This window comes from Cyprinus carpio, chromosome B23, assembly GCF_018340385.1.
Source record: "Cyprinus carpio isolate SPL01 chromosome B23, ASM1834038v1, whole genome shotgun sequence".
NCBI lineage: Eukaryota > Metazoa > Chordata > Actinopteri > Cypriniformes > Cyprinidae > Cyprinus > Cyprinus carpio.
This window is the reverse complement of record NC_056619.1, coordinates 6,210,680-6,234,651: the sequence shown is the minus strand read 5'-3', so window position 1 is coordinate 6,234,651 and position 23,972 is coordinate 6,210,680. Positions and strand designations below refer to the sequence as shown.

At 38.1% G+C, this 23,972-nt stretch overlaps 1 protein-coding gene across 4 annotated transcripts in view; it reads left to right on the top strand.

Annotated features, from left to right (window-relative positions):
• The window catches only part of LOC109061719 (ankyrin repeat and SAM domain-containing protein 1A-like), a 95,725-nt gene that overhangs the window by 62,033 nt on the left and 9,720 nt on the right, over nt 1–23,972 (top strand). For all 4 annotated transcript variants that reach the window (XM_042750402.1, XM_042750404.1, XM_042750403.1 and 1 more), the window contains 9 exons: nt 437–506; nt 3,972–4,084; nt 15,821–15,919; nt 16,083–16,229; nt 16,437–16,544; nt 19,617–19,778; nt 19,868–20,005; nt 20,197–20,268; nt 21,613–21,699. In XM_042750402.1, the coding sequence (XP_042606336.1) occupies nt 437–506; nt 3,972–4,084; nt 15,821–15,919; nt 16,083–16,229; nt 16,437–16,544; nt 19,617–19,778; nt 19,868–20,005; nt 20,197–20,268; nt 21,613–21,699 (996 nt within the window). The remainder of the gene's footprint in view (nt 1–436; nt 507–3,971; nt 4,085–15,820; nt 15,920–16,082; nt 16,230–16,436; nt 16,545–19,616; nt 19,779–19,867; nt 20,006–20,196; nt 20,269–21,612; nt 21,700–23,972) is intronic.

The following is a 23,972-nucleotide window of genomic DNA, read 5'->3' as shown; positions in this document are numbered from 1 at the left end:
ACTGGTTGGACTAGTGATTGATGAGGGTGAATATATGAAATGACATCCTGGACATGTTGTTCTCTTGTTCTCCTGCATGTTTACAAGTTTACCTGTATGTCTTAGTGTTTAATTTCTTGGGTTTTTGGACTCTAGATTGTCTTTCATGGTTAAGCTTGAGTAGTTGAATGACACTCAGTTCACCTGTGACTGTATTGGTCAGGGCTGGTGCAACCAAATATTTTGCTGTTTCTTATTTGCATTATGCATGATTCTTATAACCTTGGGATGGTAGATGGTGTTTTCTCAGTCGGATTTGTTGCTGCATTACTGCTTCGTCTGCTCTGCTGGGAAATCATCAATGCAAAGTTTTAACATAAATCGCTGCTGCTTTTTTCACACTGCACTGTGTTTAGTGTCTTCATTTGGTTTTACTGTGTTTGTTTTTTGCTTACAGATTGAGAAGATCATGAACCTAATTGGAGCCGGCATCGACTTTTCCAAAGACCAGGAGTGCCCTGCCACAGGTATCTTTTTCCTTTAAAATAAATCAACCAAAAATAACAATTTTCAAATCTGATTCCAAAAAAAAACAAAAAAAAATAACAAATATCCAATTATACAGTTCTGGTGTTTTGGGTGTTTTGTTTTTGTTCTGTTACTTCTCATTGTACCCAAAGCTTTGGCCAAATACTACTGAAAAATCATGACCCTGAAAGCTTGGCTTAAAGGTGTGCTATAAATTAATTGTGCTTATAAATGGCTGTTGAGATGGCACCCTCACTTGAAACAGAGAAGAAAATTGTTTTGTTCTGTTACTTCTCATTGTACCCAAAGCTTTGGCCTTCTAGTTGTAGCTTACCATCAACTATCAAATTTTGTTTTTGTTCTGTTACTTCTCATTGTACCCAAAGCTTTGGCCTTCTAGTTGTAGCTGACCATCAAGTGTCTTCCCGGATTGTATGTTTTAAATGAGGATCTGCCTTTGCATCGGCTCCCCTATGAAATGAGACCTGACCAAGAAATCCAGCAATGAAACTCAATAACCTATTGATGGGCAAGAGAAAGACGAAGGCCAAGTCCAGAAGAGTTACACTAGTGAACAGAGGAAATGAGGTTGCCTGGTCCTTTAAATGGAGAATGAGAAATCCCAGTGTGCTGTTGAAGGACGAGGGGACACTTGAGAGTTAAATCAATGGACGCTGATACACTTGATGATTCCACCTTGGTGATGCATGACCTTGTTCTGTATGGAGGCAGCTTATTGACCTTCCTCTGGAATTAACCAGACTACAGCAATCGAGACCAGAGGGGCCGTCACGCTTGCTGTACCATTCGCTCCCGTTTGGCAACTCCTGCAGAAATGGATGGGAAAGTTGCTGTAAGCCTTGAATAAAGCACCCTTCTCACATCAGTGTATCTTAAAACCTGTAAACACCAATTTCAAGTGGTGTGTATCTCTGCAAGGGTCCTTTGTGTTCCAGCTGGGTTCACTGGCCCATATAAGTGCAAAGCCTAGCTAGAGGATCAGTCCTTCCTCTGTCCTTTGTCACATGGCGCTGCCTCTGACCTCATTTCCTGTTTCCTGCGGGCATCCTACTTGGACATGACTCTTGGTTTTTAATTTTATTAGTGGTGCTTACTAAAGCCAGCATTTGCTGCTACTGATGTTAGACATTTGAACAAAACTGTAAACAAAGTATTGTCCTGCGAAGGCCCTGCACTGTTTGTGCTTTTGATATAAATGATACCATAAATCATGTGGCTTGTTGAGGAGCAACTCTTTTATTCTAAGAACTCAGCCTTAAGATTTTTGGATAAGCAGTAAAATGGGAAAATAAATCTGGGGACGTTTTGTTCAAAGCCAGCAAACCACCATCTAAATACATTAGATAATACTCTAGCATGCTAATCTGGGTACACTTGTGACATTTAGCTAGTCATAATGCTTTTTTGGAATCTAAAGTGAGAAAATGTATCATCTTTTGAGCACTACGGAACTTTGACTTTGCATGCATCTTCTAATATGACTGGAGAACTCTGAAACTGGTGGTTTTGCAATTCATTTATAAGGCATTTGTCACATCATCAAACCAGTATTTCATTAATAAACTCCTCCAACGGGGTAGTTGGCAGGGTTTTTCCACTTTGTTTCTGTCTATGTGGATAAAGGTGCTAAAATATTAACATGCATGAGTGTCAGGGGAATTAGAAGAAGAACTGCCCTGCAGCTTGGCAGTAAACCCAGAGCTATGTCCTCCAGCCTAGAAGTTCTGCATATGCCTCTGTGTTTATACTTTGCTTTCTGGGTAAACACTGTTAAGCTTTGTTTCTTTAATCAATGCCTCTAATATTGTTATCATAGTCAACAATACTCTGACAAAAGAGTAATGGTCCCGGTTGGGTCAATGAACCGGACAAAGGTTTGATGAGTCCTTAGATAATGGACAGCAGGCCCGCATTTTCTTTTAGGGGAATAGAGAGCGAGGCAGGGAGGGGAGGCGACAGGGAGAGGGAGGGGGAGCAGGAGTGAGGGAGAGAAAGGAGAAGGAGCAGGAGCGCTGCAGAGCAGAATTGACAGCGTCCGGTTGAACAAGGAGACCGCACCTTCGGATTGCTGCTGCGTTTCTTACAACATCCAGACTCGTTTGCAACGCAAGTGTGTCAAGTTTTACCGGCATTCTCTGGAGCAGGCAAACACCCCACTGACCTTGCATTACTAATTCAACAGCAGCCGCGACGTCTCGAGGAACTAGATGATAATGAGATGTCTGCAACGTACTCTGAGGATTGACTGATGTGGGACGAGCACCCACTTTCTCTGTTTGGACTCCCTATAGGACTCTGGGAGACTTTGTCGTGTTGGAAAAGCAAGTCTTGTACTTTTGCAGTTGGGTGTTTCTGATTAAGTTGAATGACTCGGGTGGATACTACTTCTCATTGTTTTTTCCATTCGCTTTTGCTTTTAATTCGGTTTTGATTCCACCGATGTTTATTGGTGAGGCTTACATTTTGTGCCGTGTTCTGCATCTAAATTTAATCAAAGTCAGACATTCTTGTTTTGGAATAAAGCTGTTATCAAGAGTTTTATTTGAGCAAAGACTCAGAAGCTTTTTTGCTTTTGCCTACATGTCATGTACCTTTGATCCTGAGAATCACATGCAATGCAAGTCATGCAATCCTGCCTGGCTTTTTAGTAGCGCTATCGTAGGGATTGGATTAGAAGTTCATTTGCATGAGGAGTGCAGTACGCAAGTTAAGAGTTTCCAGGCTTACGGTAGAGTCCCAAAGCAATTTTTAGTCACTCTAAGGAGACCAGGAGATTGTGACAATCGGTAGACATTGCTTGGGAGTAATGACTGTTTGAGAAGTTTACTTGTGCATCTACCTCCACATGGACACCCATGAGAGAATACCAACTTTCAGTCATCTGATCCTCTACTGTGCTCTTCCTCATTAAACACCGCAGTCAATCAGGACTTGCAAACGTGGATCTGCAAACTCACGTTTCCAGGAACTAGCCTGTTTGGGATTAAAAGGAAACTGGATTGATTACAATGATGCACGTCATCTTCTGTGACTTTTTGGGTTGTGAAATCAAACCTTTGATTCATAGGGTGATTTCTGGGCTCAAATGGAAACTTTGATAATTGCTGATCTTGGCACCCAGTTGTACTTCATAGTAACCTCTCAAATGTAAATTGATTCGATATAATGTGGAGTCTAAATCTGTGATCAGTCCCAGCGTTGGGCCCCATCTTCTTCCCAAGTTCAGCTACAGCAAACTTCCTTCTTAGCAAGCGTGGTTTCGCTCCTGCTGTGGGAGCGGCCACACCTCTCGGCCGGGATCCTGTCGCCTCTGCCGTCTTGGTGTTTGTGCTCTCGGCACTGTTGGCCGAGGATGATGTGGCAGTGCCACGTCTCTTCCTCTGATTGCCGATGCTACCGTCTCAATGGTTTCTCGCTGCTCAAGCGCCTTCCTCTGTCTGCAGGTGGATCCGGGAGGCTGCTTGAACAGCCGGTCGGTGATTGGTTGGAGCATATAGGCCTTCCACAGTATGAGAGCAAGCTACTGCTCAACGGCTTTGATGACCTACGATTCATGGTGAGTAACTCCTACCTAGTTGTCTATTACAAATAAAAGCATTTCACTTTGCTACTCTACATGTACCTACTGTACCATGCTACCTAAAATGTTTCTATGCCATATCCTTTTTTTTATCAAATCTGATTGCCTTTAAGAAAATGATCAGACATTACTTGTCATCAAAGAGCTTTTGTATGTTTTGCATGCCAGTTTTGATTCTGGTGCTGGATCATGGCCAGTTACTTTGCTGATGCCTTCATGCAAACACTCAGAAATAGAGTTTTCTAGTACCTTGAATAAATAATCATTAAGTGTTTACAAGTATGCTGCCGTAGCAGAGCGGACCTGCAGCCAAGCGAACTTGTGTAGCAGCAGCAGAACTGTCAGCAATCTTCTTAAGCTGGGAGGTCAAATGAACAGTGAGTGTTCTTTGGTCTTTACGTGATTTGCCATAGCAAAAATATGCACTTAATCAAGGGGGATGTCCTGGTCTTTATCCTGGCCCTGAATGATCAATCATTAACAATGCTAAGTGGAAGTTTGATTTAGACAGAGCTCAATCACTTCCGATAACTGCACACTATAAACAACAGAAGTTTATAAAAACATTAGTCTCTGGAAAATAGGTTTTGACAATCTCTATAAAGAACGTGTTTTATTTATTTATCAAGTTTCATCACCAAGAATGACACCTCAATTTTTTTATTTTTTTTTGAGTAAAGGTGCGCTAATACTTTTCTAAGTGACTCTTTTGGTGAATTCCACCTGGTGGAAGATACAACAGGCCGAAAGATTTCTTTGAAAGGAGGCTCGAGTCATGTCTAGGGAGTAGGATATCATAGACTGGCATTGAGATCTTTCGAGACTAGGGCAACCTAGAACTGTTTTCTCAAGCAGTTTATAACAGTCTTTTCTCAAATAGTGTATACATATAGTTGCAATTGGTGACATTAAAGAAGCTCTTCTCTTTTTGGCTATGATTCATATGTTTTTAAGGATTCATATATTGGGACATGGCCCACAAACAGGTTCTTCACCAGATTGAGAAGCCCATGAGGCTTTATGAAAGAAGCCTGATGCCTTATAAGGGGCTGTGTTGTTTTTACCATGTGAGGTAATGAGGATTGATGGTGATGCAGTTGAAAGCCTCAGCTGGCCGAGGGAGGTGATGTGTGTGTTGTAAATCAGAGATACAGACGGGTCCCTGGTCGCCCTGTGTTCCACGCCGAGCGCCACCTCACTGCAGGAGTAATGAAGGTTTTATAGCCAAGCTGGTCAGCAGTAGGTGAGTGTGTGTGTGTGTGTGTGTGTGTGTGTGTGTGTGTGTGTGTGTGTGTGTGTGCGTTGTCCTGATGCATCATCTATCTCTGCAGGTCCTTCAAAAACGTCATTCTAGCTGTTCTTACATAGATAGAAAATGCAATATGAGGCTTCAATCCAGTAATACTTGCGGTTAGCTATTTGTAATGACTGAAGCCCAATTTATTTATTTGATAGCCAAAGAAAGTATACAAATCTTGTACGCACTTTACGCCAAATACTTTATTTTTTTATTTAATTTATTATATTTTAAAGAAATCAATACCTTTATTCAGCAATGACACCTTAATTTCAAATAAAGGTGACATTTCTAATTTTAAAAAAAGTCAAATACATGCTGTTCTTTTGAATTTTCTGTTTATCAATTATTCTGTTTTTTTCATTTTCATTTAATATTCCTCAAAATTCATTTCATTTTCCTCAAACATATTAAGCAGCACAACTGTTTTTAACATTGAAAATAAAAAATGTTATTAAATCAGCATATTATGATTACTGAAGGATAATGTGACACTGAAGACTGGAGTAATGATGCTGAAAATTCAGCTTTAAATCACAGAAATAAATTACATTATAAAATATATAGTAAAAAAAAACAGTTATTTAAAATTTATTTGTGAAAAAAAATTAAATACAGTAAAATATATTGCAGTTTTTATTGTATTTTTTTATTTAAGTAAATGCAGCCTTGGTAAGCAGAAGAGACAAATTAAAAACATATTTAAAAATATCTTACAGATGTCAATATGGAGTTATATATATGCCGTTGCATTTATTTTTATTCAGTTAGTCAGCTCATGATGCGACGCTGTGCTCAAAATCAGTGGCGTGGCATGATGCGGTCACATAATCACATAATAAGTCCTTTGGATTTGAGTGTTCAGCACAACTCCACAAAAACATTTCTACTGATACAGTAGAAATCCAGTCCAGTCTCTCTGCTGCATTCAGATGGCCTTGCCTGAATGCATTTGTGGACTTGTTCTGATTTATATATGCAGGATGAATAAATCTCGGCTGGACCGTACCGCTGTACTCTCTTACATACTTAACTCTGAATGTCTTAGTGGAGTGTAGTGAGGAATGAATTCAGCTTAGGTTTGTTTATATGCTGGTCTGTACCTATCACACTGTAGCCCAGCCGCATTGAGCTTCTTAAGAAAAAGCCTCAATTTCATCTCCATGCATTTGAAATTTCAAAAAAGGTCAGTCTTTTTTACAGTGAGCTGATTGGAAAGAGAGAGGCATGCATTTTTCACACGACTATTTTAATAGCTCAGCGGGTTTAGCATCTTGAGCTGTCGATGTGTTTAATAGCTGCAGGACGCTTTGAACATCACTGTACAGCTCCTTCCCGTTTTCCCCCAGTGCTTTTTGGAGATGAAGACTTCATCTTTCTGTGCTCTGACTCTGTTTTTCATGTCAGAGTGGAGGATTGAGTGTATGTTCTCTCTCAGATGATACTGGTTCATGAAGCTTTTTAACATGCCCAAACATGTTTTATTTCTTCTTCCAGAATTCTCCTCACTATATTAAAATGAGAGAGGGCTCAAGGTGGTGACTTTAAAGGTTGCTAATGCAACATAATGTTTATGGCACTAATTTAACATCTAGCCAACTTCAAAGAAGGAAGCTTTTATGTTTTTTTCTCAGATATCATCTTGCAGGCTGCCGTTAGCTGACAACTTGAGCCAACTGATGAAAAATTACTCTCATGAGCCTAGTTCTTTTAGTGCATCAGTCAAAAAGATTCTCCCAGGTCAGTTGGAATCGGACTGTTGGTGATGGAGTCATTCAGAGCTGTGAACCGAAAGTCAATTTTCTGACTTTTTAGTTGGTATAAAATGAACTAGGAACCATTCCTATATATGTTTTAGGTTTGTGAGACTTGCAACAGTTTATTTACTAACTTATTCATATAACAGTGTTTGTTAGTTCAAAAAGTCATGTGGCTCCTATCTTTTTTTTTTTTTTTTTTTTTTTTTTTTTAGTCTGGTTCCCCCTGAAAAGAATTGCATGTTGATTTTCATAATTTTTCTTTCATCAAAATGACTTTTTCTTTGGGACTGTTGTCTGCACTTGTATTATATATAGTTGGGTGTATGTATGTATATGTGTGTGTGTGTGTGTGTGTGTGTGTGATACTGTAATATATATATATATATATATATATCATTATATATATATATATATATATATATATAAAGAAATCACTATGTTTATTCACCACGGATGCATTAAATTAAACAAAAGTGACAGTAAAATCTTTACATTGTAAGAAAAAATTATCAATTTCAAATAAATGTTGTTATTTGGTACTTTCTTTTCATAAAACAATCCTGGAAAAAAATTTGCCGTTTCCACAATCATATTAACCAACCCAACTGTTTTCAACAATGATAATAAAAAGGTGTTACCAACTTGTGTTATGAGCCAAATCAGCATATTAGAATGATTTCTGAAGGATCATGTGACTCTGAAGACTGGAGTAATGATTCTGAAAATTCAGCTTTGATCACAGGAATAAATTGCATTTTAAAGTATATTCAAATAGAAAACATTTATTTTAAATTGTAATACTATTTCAATTTTTTTCATATTTTATTGTATTTTTAATCAAGTAAATGCAGCCTTGGTGAGCAAAAGAGAATTTTAAAAACATGAAACAATTAAAAACCCAAAACTTTTGAATGCTGGTATATTTGCCAAATAGCTATTTACAATATCCATTTACACTACTTTGGAAAATACTTTGCAATTGGCCTAAATTTGGTCAGAACTGATGCAAGTGTTACTCTGTGTTCATTTATTTGGAGAACATACATTTGTAAAATGGGATTTCAGAATTCACATCTCTTCTTTACCCAATGTGGTCATGCATATTAAAGACTTTCTAAAAGTCAGATCTGGAGCAGTTTACTTGCTGTGCTAGAAAGAGACACGTCTGTGTGTTCACCAAGGCATGGTGGTTTCCCCATTACCCTCCTTTCCCAACTAATCCCAAATGCATTTGCATGGAGATGGAGTGCAGGAGTAAGACTCTGAGGTCCCGCTTTCATTTGGATACCTGTGGTGAGGTCATCTTACATCTCTCCAGAAGTGCATTAGCTCCCATATCCCACTCTGCTCCATCTTCACATACTGTCATCATCCCTGATTTCCACTTCTCCTAGAATCACCCCAAAGCAGGCGACCGCCTTTGATCAATTTTATCAAAAATTTAAAAAATAATTTAGAATATAACGTCTTTAAATCTCATCAGGTCTCAGCGTCCAATTTGACTTTAATATGTTGCTATTTTTACTCATGCTTGAGTATTAAAAGGCATTTAAAATTAAAGGAAAATCCGAGGACACAGTGGATTTCAAGAGGTGCATTATGGGAATAGTAATTTGCTGATGTCAGATGTGAAAGGTAGAGGCATAATATTCAGTTAAACAGGTTAATTAAGTGTGTTTATTACATCCATTTGTTTCAGCAGAGCTGAACTGCTGCTGTTGTTCTCACAGGTATGACAACCTAGTTTGTTCAGCGTTTTTTGGACAGGGAGCGACACGGAAGTTTAAATACATTATGAAATTCATGAAATTATAAATTTGGTTTGAAGAATTGTATCTCAATGTTTTTAAGCCCGCTGAGCATATGCAGTGTGAATTACATTCATATTTTCACATACAGAAAGGTTAGCCAATCAGAAAAATGTCATTTACATGCAGACATTTAAAGGTACAATAGCAAAAACAAAATGATTGTTTTTGGTGCAAGAAAAACCTGAAAATATAATGCTGCAGAAGTCTTAAGGCTGGAGGATGTTGGCATTCTCCTCACCACTGACCCCGTGTGCAACCAACTTACAAAGTCACTCAAAGGGAGGGTGAGAAGTGGAATTAGCTTTACATTTGGGGTCAGTAAATGGTACTTCAGATGATCAGATATCACCGCCTGTGCCAGCTGCATCTGTAGTCTGTGTGTGTGTGTGTGGTCCTGGTTTTCCCAAGCAACAAGAATCGCGATTTGGCGGTTAACCGACAACCCCCCCCACCCCCTCCCCCCCCCCCCCCCACCCCCCCCCCCCCCCCCCCCCCACCCCCACACACACACACACACACACACACACACACACACAACACACACACAAAAAATACCCCGGCGGCCGCTCACACACTCAGCTTGTAATGGAAATGCATACAATCTATGCCCTATAGTCCTATATAAGAATCCATTATCAACAAATAAAAAAACAACATGACCAGTGCAATGTTCACATCAATCTGTATTTTGTAGCCTATGCCCTATAGTCCTATATATTATGCTATTATCCTTATTTTCCATTTCTTTATTTTTTATTTAATCTATATTTGCCATCTTTTCCATCTTATCTTACTTATCTCACCGAACACCACACACAATAAAAAAAAAAAAAAAAACGCAAAATACTATTATAATTTCAAAATGAACAAAGAACAAAGTAAATCGTCCGCACGATTTTGCAAATCGAGGGAACGAACTAGTAAATTGTGCGCATTATTTATAAATCGAGGGAACGAATTAGTAGCCTAAATCGTGCTCACAATCAGAGCATTGATTGGCGTTTCCATAAGTTTTGCCCAGTTATTTACAGTAGGCTATTTTATATTTCGTTATTTTGTTTCGTATTCGCTTTGAAAATGTATAGCCTAATTATTACATCATAAACATATTAACAATAATATGAAATAACATTTATTTATATAAATTTTTTTCGATATCGTTTCATATTCGCTTTGAAAAATTATAATTATTATAAACATTAACAATAATATGAAATAACATTTATTTATATACCTTTTTTTTCGATATCGTTTCGTATTCGCTTTGAAAAATTATAATTATTATAAACATTAACAATAATATGAAATAACATTTATTTATATAACTTTTTTTTCGATATCGTTTTGTATTCGCTTTGAAAAATTATAATTATTACATCATGAACATATTAACAATAATATGAATTAACATTTATTTATAGATTACTTTTTTTCGATATCTTTTGAGTTTAATATGAATTATACAGCAGGTTTTGTCACCGTTTGCAACCCTTTATTATGTAGAATAAATTGTTCAAAGTTTCAACAAGTTGCGTTTGGACGAGTGCGTTTATATCCACGGACTGTTACCTGAAAAACAACCTCTAAAGAAAGCAGAATCGAAGTTTAGCACAACTCACCAGAACTAAGCAGTGTTGGGGCAGGTTGTGCTCGACTTGCTCTCTCTGGAGCTTTTACTTCTGCCAGCTCTGGGAGAAAGCTGCGCTGAGATAATGTATGGTCAGGCTCATGTATGGCATCATGTTTACGCTTGACCACATATCAGTTGTCACTGAGAAATAATCAACGTATTTTAAGTCCTGTATTATGCCGTCCTTCACTGACAGATACTTTTCAGGGATTGCTGTTCGAGAAAAGTACTTTCGGTCAGGAAGTACATATTGCTTATCAAATGTATGTAGCATGGCTTTGAACGCTGGCTTCTCAACGGTACGGAATGGCACCATTTCTTCAACCAAGTAACGAGTCACGCTATCGGTAAGTGCTCGCCACTGATTACTGCCTCTTTGGTACTTCGCACCTCTCGCAAAGGCCTCGGAGACTCCCAACTGTTGCTGCTGGCCTGAGGTTGTAGCTAAGGTTGGTTTGCTGCTGATGCTCCCAAGTCCGGCAAACGCCACAGGATGGTTAATTCTCAGATGTGATCTTAAATTAGTTGTATTTCCTCGCGAGACGGATACTTTTGTGCGACAAATACGGCATACTGCCTTGTCCAAATTCACCGGCTGCCCCTTGTCATCTCCCTCAAAGCCAAAGTGTGCCCAAATAGGCGACACAGTATTTGGTTTAGACCCTAAATTCGTGGCCATTTTTTTGAATAATGTCAGCTAGCGCTGTCAACGGTTATTGCCTATACCATATGAAGTGATAGCTACCGGTAGGCCTACTTGCAATTAAAATCTAACTAACTCCAACTGTTTAAGTTACGCTATTGTCTTTTATGCACGTGTTTGTGTGTATTTAATTTAACATTATCTGTAAACATTACAAGTACTGAAACATGACTAGCGGTTAATTAAAAATCAGACACACACACAAAAAAAATCCCCCATATGTTTAATGGACTGTCCCTCCCTTACGCAGGATGCGGGCTTTTTCCCCAGAAGCCCTTGAACATAGGACTCATGGAAAAAGTAAATTATTAGCAAAGATGAATGTGTTTATAGTTCAAATCACACACCATATGCAGTTCTGTAACTTTCAGCAAAAAAAAAATAAAAATAAATCATGTGCGGTGATGACCTCACACCGCGGTAGGCATCTCATTAATGCGGTATTGCGGTGATGCGGTTATCGTCACACCCCTAATTACCAGTAAATTTTGACCATGTGGGTACATGTTTTTGGTCTCCATGAGGAAAATGTCTTGTAAATCATACAGAATGAAATGTTCTGAAAATCAAAAAATGCAGAAAGTTTCGTGTGAGGGGTAGGGTTAAGCTAAGGGACAGAAAATACACTTTGCACAATATAAAAACTATAACTTTTATGGAATATCCCCATAAAACCCGGAAACCAGTGTGTTTGTGTGCGAGAGAGACAAAGAGAGACTGTGGACATACAGGTGATTTAACAGCAAACACCAGAAATGTGATCGCAAATGAATTGTATTTTAACTATTTTTTGTATTATTTTGTAACTATATTTTTATTTTTATTTTTAAAGTGATAGGTCTTTTTGCATATGTATACAGTACTGTGTATTTACTTAGTTATATGTTTAGTAAGATTTTTATTTAACTTAAAAAAAGTAAAGAAATTAATACTGTTATTCAGCAAATTTGAGTTAAATTGATCAAAAAGTCACCGTAGAGACATTAGTCATGCTACCAAAGATTTCTGTTTCAAATACAAACAGCATGTTTCACAGTTAGTTGATAGCATTGGCTATAAATCAATTATTTGTGCAACCATAAAATATGGATATTTTTAAAGAAATATTTTAACTTTCGTATTTCATATAATATATTTAAGAATGAGTAGTTAATCATTGGTAATTGTGGTGGCTGATTGGTTCACATTTACGTTTGTCATAAAATTTAAGAGCACTTTATTTTTTTCTTAGCTGGTCTTTAATTTTGTATTATAGGCTATAAATAAAATGTGAAATGTTTTATAGAGAATAAATTGATACGTCAGTTCCCTTTAAAGTTGTGTCATTATCAGTGTCTTAAAACAACCACCAAACTATGAGTATCAGCAGATGTTGTCTTAAATAATTGGATATTGGCTCACAAATGTTGTATCAGGACATCTGTGTTTAAACGTGTTATTAAGTGGCTTTTTCTGCACATGGATTCATCAGTGACCCAGAAGTGCAGGTGCTCTGAACTAGCAGGCGTTTAATTGGTGCTTCTGAATAAGGCATCACTTGATGTCATTCACATGATTGCTAGCGTGTGAAATTATTATGAATACCTCTGTCGTCATAAAGCATTTGCATCATTCCTCAAAGTTGATTCAAGTTCCTCTACATTAAGGAGATTTCCACTGGGGATCTCCACGGCTCCGAAGCGCACAGATTTCTTTTGATTGCTCGTACGCTGCTGCTGGAATAGAGCTGTTGTTTTGTGGGCTTCACTTATTAGGGGCTGATTTTCTCCTCTGCCATCATGAGGAATCTCTCCACAGCTGGAATCAAAGTTTTATTCTCAGATGTCTTTGTGAAATTGGATAGTTCTAAAAAACATTATTTCTTTGCAAACTCTCCAAAGTCTCTGGAGCTGTGAGTCATATAAGCTTTTATTACTGCTGTTTGCTAAGGCAAACATCGCAGTTACATGCTTGTGGTTTGGGATTTAAACGCAAAGTATAAAAAATCTTGCTTGTGGTTCGAACATGAATGATACCTGAAGTCAATGACAAAATGATGCAGAAATATGACACAATAGTTAGCTAAAGATAGTCTGATAATGCAACTCGGTGTAGTGTCCAAATACATTTTCGAGCAACTGAATATGCAACCTCCATTTGTTTCATTGTCACATTATCCCATTCATACAAGAATAAACCATGTGTGCTGTTCTCAGAGATCTGATTTCAGTCTATACTGAAGGCTGATAATGAGAGAAGAAGAGTTAAGTGGATTGGAGAAAGAGCGAGCGAGAGATAAAAAGTGGACGGAGACAGATTGATCCACCTCACCGCTTCTGCATTCAGCTGCCGTTTCTTCACTCTAAATGATTTGGGCAGTTTTACTCCAGCTTATTCCCCATCTGCCTCCCTCCTCACTTTATCACAGAATGAGCAGATGAGACTTGAAGTGGTTCAGATCGCTCATGTTTGAGCGGAGTGAATGATGACGGACAGTGACGGGGTTTTTCTGTGTCTGTGTAGATATATTCATCCGAGCATTAGATGTCTCTTAGTTGATCTGCACCTTCCTTCAGTGTCTGTCTTGGATCAGAAAGTGTTAGTTTGATGCACAGGACGTTTATGATTTTTACTCATGGCACAATTTTCTTGCACCAGCCAAAACTGTATGACTTACAGTTCTGCCTGTCCACCGAGAAAATCACAGCCGATCAAAATGTGTTTGATGTTTAATACAGAGTTAAGGGGGCAGGATTTTGCAACAATATTTTACTGTAGGCTAGTTAGGACTAGAACTCTTAACGCTGATAATCGATTAACAGCAGACGTAATCACTTATATCTCTATCACACTCTACATTATTAGGACACTGCGATGAGCTTTTGATTATTGTCTCTTCTTTTTTATTGGTTTTATTTCGAGTATTTTTTTTTTTTTTTGCAATTTATTGTATTCTTTGTTTTAGTAGCTTATTTTTTGTGGTTTGCTTTTTGTTGCTCATGATATTGGTTTTGTTTATTGGTTTGGTTGGCTTTTTTCTTGTTAGTGTTTTATTGTTTTTTGTGGTTGGCTCTGTATTGTTTTTGTAAGTGTGTGTGTGTGTGTGGTTTGCTTTTTGTTGTCAGTGTTTTATTGGTTTTTTATTTTGTGGTTTGGTTTTTGTTGATTTTTATTGGTTTTGTTTTTGAGTTTTTGTTTCGCTTGTGTTGGTTTTGTGGTTTGCATTTTGATTGTTGTATTTTGGCTTTGTGTTTGAGTTTTTGTTTAGCTTTTTCTTGTTTTTTTTCTTGTTAGTGTTTTATAGATTTATTTTGTGGTTTGCTCTTTGTTTTCAGTGTTTTATTGTTTTTGTTTTGTGTTTGAGTTTTTGTTTTGCTTTTTGTTTTTGGTTGCTTGTGTTGATTGGTTTTTTTTTTTTTTTTTTTTTTTTAATCTTCTTCTTTTTATTATTTTTTTTTTTTTGTTTTTTTTTTTTTTTTAATTTTCAAGTATGGTAACCCATTTTTTTTTTTTTGCACATGGTTTATATCCAGCCTTATTTTATCATGGGTATTTTTCTCACTTCCTCCACTTTTTTGTAGTGCTAAAATTCTCATGTTTAAGATTTAATTTTTTTGTAGTGCTAGTTTTGGTATGGTTATGATTTAATTTTATTCTTGGTTTTGCAGTGAAATGCTCTTGTTGAAGTGGGGATTGCATCTGAATGATTTTGTTTCAGTGTGTCTCTTTGTTAGAATGGACTCTCTCTCACAATCGGTACATAATGACAGCCAGTGCTCAGAGGAGTGATTATTTTCTCCACAGCATACAGTTTGTGCTTCATGTAATGTGTACAGGCAAACACAGAAGCACAGTTTGTTGGGCACTGTAAATCACATCTCAAAACACAGCACTCACTTGCTGTAAATTCCTGTCATGCACTGTCTGTCCGAATCAAGTTTATTATATACTAGATGTCATTTGATTGATAGACACTTCAGGTGCATGAAGGGTCATGCACAGTGTTTCCTGCTAAATGAATGGAGTATATAAAGGGAGTGTGTGTGTGTGTGTGTGTGTGTGTGTGTGTGTGTGTGTGTGTGTGTGTGTGTGTCTAGTTGTGAGATCAGCACCTCAGATTGCTCTCTTCGCTGTCTTACATCGATCGCTCAGATGCTGCTGTGCTGGACACACAGTGTTTAGAGTATATGGCATTGATCAATGAAGAAACATGAAACACACACACTCATGCGCACAAACAATGTGAGATGTGTGCCCCTGTCCTACCCCATATATATTATGTCCTCAATCCATAAAGTGGAGACCTTCTGTATGTTTATTGTTTAAAGTAGATCTGGTTTAGAGATGGTGCTTTGCAGTACATTGAATTTAACCTTGTTTTTTCAGACAAAAAAATACATTTACCAAATGGTGCATTATTGCCACACACTATTGATATGGGCTTGTGCAGTTAGCTCGTGTATTGTGGCATTGTGTATATTATATTTTTATCTTGTTTTTCACATGAGAGGTGTGTATGTATGTTTGTGTAGGGAAATGATGTAATGGAAGAGCGAGACCTGAGAGAAATTGGCATCACGGATCCGGCACATCGCAGGAAGATCCTCAGTGCTGCACGTTCTCTACCAAAGGTTTGTGCAAGTCTAAAATGCTTTGCAGAGGAGTCTCACATGATGCTAATAATCACTTTATGCCCTTAACAGTATTATTTTGTAAGATTTTCATCATTTTAATAATATCTGTTGTTTGTCTGTACTGGGTCTGAAGTTCGTTCTGTTGTTTTGATGTCTGCAGGTGAAAGCATTAGGCTGTGACGGGAGCACGTCCCTCGCTGCGTGGCTGGACGTCCTGGGTCTTCAGGAATACCTGCAGAACTTCCTGTCCAGCGGCTATCGCACGCTAGAATGTGTGAAGAACCTGTGGGAGCTGGAGATTGTCAATGTGAGAATGTGATACACTCAAACATTTACAGTATAGACTTTTTTTGTTGTTTGTTTTATATCAAGTATTATATTAGTATTTACATAGTTGGCTTTTACTTTATTTTTAAAAATTCAATTACTTGACTCTGAATTATTCGGTTGAGAGCAGGGTTTTTATGTTGCTTAATAGACTTTGTGTAATTTTTGCCTTTGCGTGTGGTTTTAGGTGCTGAAGATCACATTGTTGGGCCACAGGAAAAGGATTATTGCATCATTAGCTGAACGGCCGTATGAGGAGCCTCCGGTCAAACCACCCCGCCTCTCTCAGATCAGAGTAATATAATAATATTTTATGATATCACACATTCTAGAATAGATTTTAGGCTTTAAGTAGACCACTAGGAGTAAACAAAAACAAGACTCTGAGGGTGGATTTACAGTTTGTTCAAAACGTAGTGTTTTTTGTTGTTGTTGTTGTTGTTGTTGTAGATTTGGTCTCTATGAAAATATTATCAATATTTTGGCAAGACAAATTTATTAATTTTGCTGAAATGGCATATGTAATTTTAGTTGACTATAATAATTTGCAAAATGAGAGAAACAAAAAAAAAGTCAAACTGTAATAGACCAAATATTTGATTTAATTTAATTATGTTCAAAAAAAATTCAAAAGTTGGGTTTGTTAATTCAAAAGATTTACAATTGGGTCACGTCTTATTTTTTTGCAAACTGTGCCTTCCAGAGTTTTAGTTTACTAGAAATCTGCAAGATGTATTTTGTGTTTCCTCTGCTCAATCATCCAGGTCCAAAACGGTGTTACATACTGAACAGACCGCATTCCTGTCTTTCACAGAAGGGTACTGAATGAATCTCACAATGAAATACCCTACACAAAAAAAACAAAAATAAAAAAATAAAAAAAACAAAAAAAATCAAAAAAATAATTAAATATTAAAATACAAAAAAAAAATAAACAAGGTTCTAAGGTTCTTTTAAGGTTGCATTTCCCTGGTTTTTCTCTTATATTTTTGAACAAGCCTAGAAAGTACTTTCCACAGATATTAAAGTGTTCCATACCACCCTCACATCTTAAAACTATCACAGCATCTTACTGTATGTCATCAACAAATGGAAGAAAGAATAGAATCTGAGAATGAACAACAAACGACATGAAATTAACCAAGCTGTGGGTAAAAGTTGCATATTTTTATAAAGTAATTGCTGAGGTGAGATACAGTACATGATGCCAAATAGGACATTGCAGAATCACACACAAGGTCTTAATATCATTTAAAAAAAAGTCCAGGATTTCTTAAACTAAACTAACTAATATTATGAAATTATGCTGTTTTTTTAAGTTCTCTTAGGTAATTATATTTCTCAGCAAATGCTTTCAAAGAAATGTTAATCTTTCAAAGAGTTTTTATCTAAAGAAAACTTTATAAACCTCATGTATAAACATGTTAGTCATCATACAAATAGCAAATGAAGCTGGCATAATATTAAAAACTTTCATTACTATAATTCAAAATAAAACAACATAAATTATTTTTTGTAAAAAAAAAAAAAAAAAAAAAAAGAAAAAACCTTATGTGAAATTCAGTTTAATTCCATTCTCTTTGTCCACTAGAGATTTAGAGGAAGTGTAATGATTTCTGTGTGTCTTCCTCAGCTCAGTCTCCCAGGTTGAAAACAGTGTGTCTTATTGAACAGACTGCAATTCTGTCCCTCACGGCCTTATTTTTATTCACAACAAATGAAATCTGGCATCAGCCCTGATTACAGTCTATAACAAAGTGCAGTATACTGTAATCTCTCTCTCTCTCTCTCTCTCTCTCTCTCTCTCTCTCTCTCCCTCCCTCCCTCCCTCCCTCCCTCTCTCTCTCTCTCAAATTCAAATGAGCTTTATTGGCATGATTTGCACAGTATTGCCAAAGCATTGTACATTACATGAATATGGAATAAACAATTATATCATACATAAAACAAAAACAGATCTGTAAAATAATTAAGTATATGTATAATTTCTTTTCATTCTTTTTTTTCCCTTTTTTTTCAAATAAGTAACAAGAAAAATATTAAAGACAAGACGAGACAAAAAAAAAAAAAAAAACTTTGCACAACAGTACATGTAAGAAATGCTCTTGCTTCAGTTTTGTCCACTGGCTGACAGTCTTAGTTTGTGACAGGCTGATACATATCTCGCTGCTGTTGTGATCATTTTGGAATTCTCCCCTGAAATGTGACTTAATTTTTCTGTATTTGGTAATGCCATAAAATTTGGTTTAATTTGTTGGAATTTGGGGAAATCTGCAGCTCTAATGTTGTGATGGTAATCACGGTGCAGTAAGAAATGCTCTTTCTGTGAGCACAGTGAACACATCTGCGTTCTCGCGGCTGCCATCTCTGTCTGTGTCGTCCTCTCTCTAGAGCCAGACAGTGATCACTTAGTCTGTAATTTGTAAGTGTTTTTCTTAGTTTGGGATCTTTTACACAGCTCAAGTATTCTGCTGGTTTGTAGTCTCATTTCAGCTCTAAATACAGCTCCATTTTCTTTTGTAATTTAGTGGCATCTTTCCAATAGGTAATGTAATGTTGTTTTTGTAACTGTGTGGTTTGGTTGGGCCGGATTGTGCTGTGCTGGTTTGAGCACCAGCTGTAGAAGTGCACTCTTCTGCAGGTTCTGCTCCTGACACTGCAGGGCTGAATACTAATTAATAATGGGTACTGTCCTAATTCAGCTCTGCACGAGTTGTTTGGGGTTGCTCTGTTAACTTTTAAGATGCTTTTACATATTTGGGTATGCATAATTTCAATTTCTTCTTTTTCCCATTTGGAGAAATCTTGGGTTTTTAGAGGTCCCCATATCTCACTGCCATAAAGTGCAATTGGTTCGATTATTGATTTAATAATTTTTAGCCAGGTTTGAATTGGAATTTCATGTTGAATTGTATTTGTGATCATGTAGAAGACTCTCAGTGCCTTTTGTTTTCAGTTCATTCACAGCCAGATTGAAGTTCCCTGTTGAGCTGATTTTTAGTCCCAGACAGGTGTATTCATGGGTGTGTTGGAGGACCTGGTTTCCTGCTCTGAAAGCGTATTTATTTTCCTTACACCTGGGTCTTTTTAGAAAAATCATTATTTTAGTTTTTGATAGGTTGATTTTAAGAGCCCATGTTTGACTGAATCTCTCTCTCTCTCTCTCTCTCTCTCTCTCTCTCTCACACACACACACACACACTCTCCTCTCTCTCTCTCTCTCTATCTCTCTCTCTCTCTCTCTCTCTTCCTCTCTCTCTCTCTCTCTCTCTCTCTCTCTCTCTCTCTCTCTCTCTCTCTCTCTCATTTCTGAGCAAGGACATCTTTCTGGTTGTCTGATCTCCCTCATTGAATGCTTCTTTTGCAGTGTCAGGATCTCATGTCCCAGACCTCGTCTCCTCTCAGTCACTCAGACTCCTACACGCGCTCCATGGATCCCCTGTTACCTGCTGGTGATTCTGGGAGGAGAAGAGGTCCCGACTCGGAATATGACGTGGCTGTTCGACAACGGCCCAGTGACAGACCACAAGTGAGTCAGACTCCGACAATCCTTCTTTTTCTGCTCAAATCATACACATTTTGGTCAGTTTATCCTGAAAGCGTGTTTCCTTCCTAAAGGAGAGATTTGAGGAACGTCAGCGGGAGCCTCGCTTGACCTTACGACCCCCGAGTCTGGCTGCGCCGTACACACCGGTCCAGAACTGGCACCATCAGCCCGAGAAGCTCATCTTCGAATCATGCGGTTACGAGGCCAACGTAATAATTTTTCTATCATAAAACAGCCCCTTTATATAATAATAAAGTCATAATTCATATTTAGGTGATGGGTTATGAAATCATCCGAACCTTTGATTGTGTTTAGATAATGTGATTTAACTGTTTGCTTTTGCCAGCTGAGACCAACTGAATTCTCTCTCTCTCTTAACCGGTTTGTCCCGACTCTGCAGTATCTGGGCTCGATGCTGATTAAAGAGCTAAGAGGAACAGAGTCAACGCAGGACGCCTGTGCTAAAATGAGGGTAGGTGTTCACAGAGTCGTTGGCCAATGAGAGCTCAATGTCTCCTGTGAGGAGTCACGCCAGGACACTGAGATTATTATTATATTCTGGAACGGGCAGCAAGCAGCACTGTCAGGGAAAGTGCCACCCTTGCGAGTCCTCTACGGGGCACTAGCGCAAAAAAGGACAGTTTCATAATATACGACTAACAAGGTCTGTCCAAAAAGTGGAAAATGGACTTCCGCTTCATCGCACTGTCCTGTGTGTGAGAGACAGACTGCAGATTTGCACTTCAAATGCTGTTCTGATAAGCAGCTGTTTATGTTGGCGTTTAAATGGTTAAATAATCAAGCAGAACTGTTTGCTCAGCCGGTCAGTGCAGAGATGCAGTCAAAATAAGCCGTCTAGTCAGTTGGGCCAGGCACTTAATGAAAAGACCAAAGCATAAACAGTCAGAACTAACAAATGTTTTCTTTGAGTAAATGTTAAAAAAGGGCATAAGAAATCTGTCCCTTAAACATTAGCATTGGCTATTGGTGAATCTCACAATGAAACTGGTCACATCTCACCCCTAAATATTAATGATAATAATAATAAAACAACATTTTAAAGACCACTAAGGCTTTTAGCATTATGACATTTATTGTCATGATAATTAAGTACTCCCTTTCCCCTCAATTTCTCATTACCATAATGTAACATAGTAATTCATTATTTGTTTAAATTGATATTTAATTATAAATGAGTAATAATGATAATAATAATAACAATTTTAAATGTAGTACAACAAATACTGTCATGGTGCCTAATACTATTTTTAAATATTATGTTTACTGTTTAGTTTGTTTTTTATCAATTTTTCATATTTATTTATTTGTTTGTTTTTAACAGCAGTAGTTCTATTTTTTTTTTTTTTTTTTCTTAACAAGCATTGTATAATATATTTTTTTTTTTTTTTTCCCCCTGTAACTGTGACAAAGCTGCTTGTTTGCAGATTTCAGGACATATAAATTTAATTAACTATTCATTTTGTCCAGTTTATGAATAAAAAACGGATATTTTCTTTTTTTTTTTTTTTATATGTTTTTAGTATTCATTTAAATACTTTTAAACTAACCTGTGCCTATTTTTGAATTTAAATACTTTTAAACTAACCTGTGCCTATTTTTGATGTTTGCTGAGGCCCACCAGTGGGTGCCTACTTTACAGTAATGAAAATGTTGGGACAAAATGTGTCATACAGTCAGTCAGTCAGTCAGTCAATCAATCCATTTGTATTTAAATATTCCAGGCATTATATTAACCCTATATGATGTAAAACACATTGACAAACATCCTATAATACTCTCTCTCTTTCTCTCTCAGAGGTCAACAGAACAGATGAGGAAGATCCCCACCATCGTCCTCTCCATCACATATAAGGGTGTGAAATTCATTGATGCTGCCAACAAGGTGATGACATCATCCTCCTCTGTCGTTCACCCCAGACAGATAAATAAATTGCAAACATTAATTGTTAATTGTTATTCTAAAAAACAGCATTATAAAATATTTTGGGTAGTTTTGAGAAACTGATTTCAGCAATGAGATTGTCTGTCGGTCTGTTTTATCATCCATCCATCCATCCTTCCACCCAGTCCATCTGATATTCTATGCCATCCCTCCACCTCATCCTTCCAATCCAACACATCCATTCCATCCATCCAGTGCCATGCCATCCCATTCCATCCACCCAATCTATCCTATCTGTCCATCCCATCCATCATGCCTCCCTCCATCTCTCCAACCAGTCCATCCCATCCATCCACTTACCCAATCTATCCTATGCCATCCTTTCATCCCAGCCTCCCAATCCAACTCATTCATCCTATCCGTCCATCTAATCCATCCATCCATCCATCCATCCATCCACCCAATCCATCCCATGCCATCCCTCCAACCCATCTATCTAATCCATACATCCACCCATCCATCTCTCTCTCAATCTATCCCATCCACCCAATCCATCCAATACTATCCCATGCCATCCCTCCATCCCATCTTTGCAATCCAATCCATCCATCCAATGCCATGCCTTTTCATTCCATCCACCCCAATCCATCTTATCTGTCCATCCCATCTTTTATCCCACCCTCCCTCCCTCCATCCATCTCTCCAACCAGTCCATCCCATCCATCCACCCAATCTATCCTAATCCAACCCATCCATAATATTCGTCCATCTAATCCAGGGGTGTCAAACTCAGTTCCTGGCGGGCCACAGCCATGCAAAATTTAGCTTCAACCCTAATTAATCACACCTGATCCAGCTAATCAAGTCCTTCAGGCTTATTTGAAAACTACATGGTATGTGTGTTGGAGCAGGGTTGGAACTAAACTCTGCAGGGCTGCGGCCCTCCAGGAACTGAGTTTGACACCCTTGATCTAATCCATCCATCTCTCTCTCAATCTATCCCCTCCACCCAATCCATCCAATGCTATCTCATGCCATCCCTCCATCCTATCCTTCCAATCCAACCCATACAATCCTTCCACTTGATCCATCTTATCTGTCCATTCCATCATCATCCATCCCTCCCTTCCTCCATCCATCCATCTCTCCACCCAGTCCATCTACCCAATCTATTCTATGCCATCCCAGGCCCCCAATCCAACCCACCCATCCATCCATCCATCCCTTCAGACTTGACTCAGACACCAGGTTAAAGACTTAAGACTTGACTCAGACTCCAGGTTAAAGACTTCAGACTTGACTCGGACTCCAGGTTAAAGACTTAAGACTTAACTCATACTCCAGGTTAAAGACTTCAGGCTTGACTCGGACTCCAGGTTAAAGACTTCAGACTTGACTCGGACTCCAGGTTAGAGACTTCAGACTTAACTCATACTCCAGGTTAAAGACTTGACTCGGACTCCAGGTTAAAGACTTCAGACTTGACTCAGACTCCAGGTTAAAGACTTCAGACTTGACTAAGACTCGTGACCAAAGACTCAAGACTTGACTCGGACTCCAGGTTAAAGACTTAAGACTTGACTCGGACTCCAGGTTAAAGACTTAAGACTTGACTCGGACTCCAGGTTAAAGACTTCAGACTTGACTCAGACTCCAGGTTAAAGACTTCAGACTTGACTAAGACTCGTGACCAAAGACTCGGACTCAGGTTAAAAGACTTAAGACTTGACTCGGACTCCAGGTTAAAGACTTCAGACTTGATTCGGACTCCAGGTTAAAGACTTCAGACTTGACTCTGACTTCTTCAGACTTGACTAAGACTCCAGACCAAAGTTAAAGACTTGACTCGGACGGGTTAAAGACTTAAGACTTGACTCGGACTCCAGGTTAAAGACTTCAGACTTGACTCAGACTCCAGGTAAAGACTCAAGACTTGACTTGGACTCCATCTTAAAGACTTCAGACTTGACTCGGACTCCAGTGATATAGACTTCAGACTTGACTCGGACTCCAGGTTAAAAGACTTCAGACTAAGACTCGTGACCAAAGACTCAAGACTTGACTCCAGGTTAAAGACTTCAGACTTGATTCGGACTCCAGGTTAAAGACTTCAGACTTGACTCTGACTCCAGGTTAAAGACTTCAGACTTGACTCTGACTCCAAGTTAAAGACTTCAGACTTGACTCAGACTCCAGGATAAAGACTTCAGACTTGACTCGGACTCCAAGTTAAAGAATTCAGACTTGACTCGGACTCCAAGTTAAAGACTTGT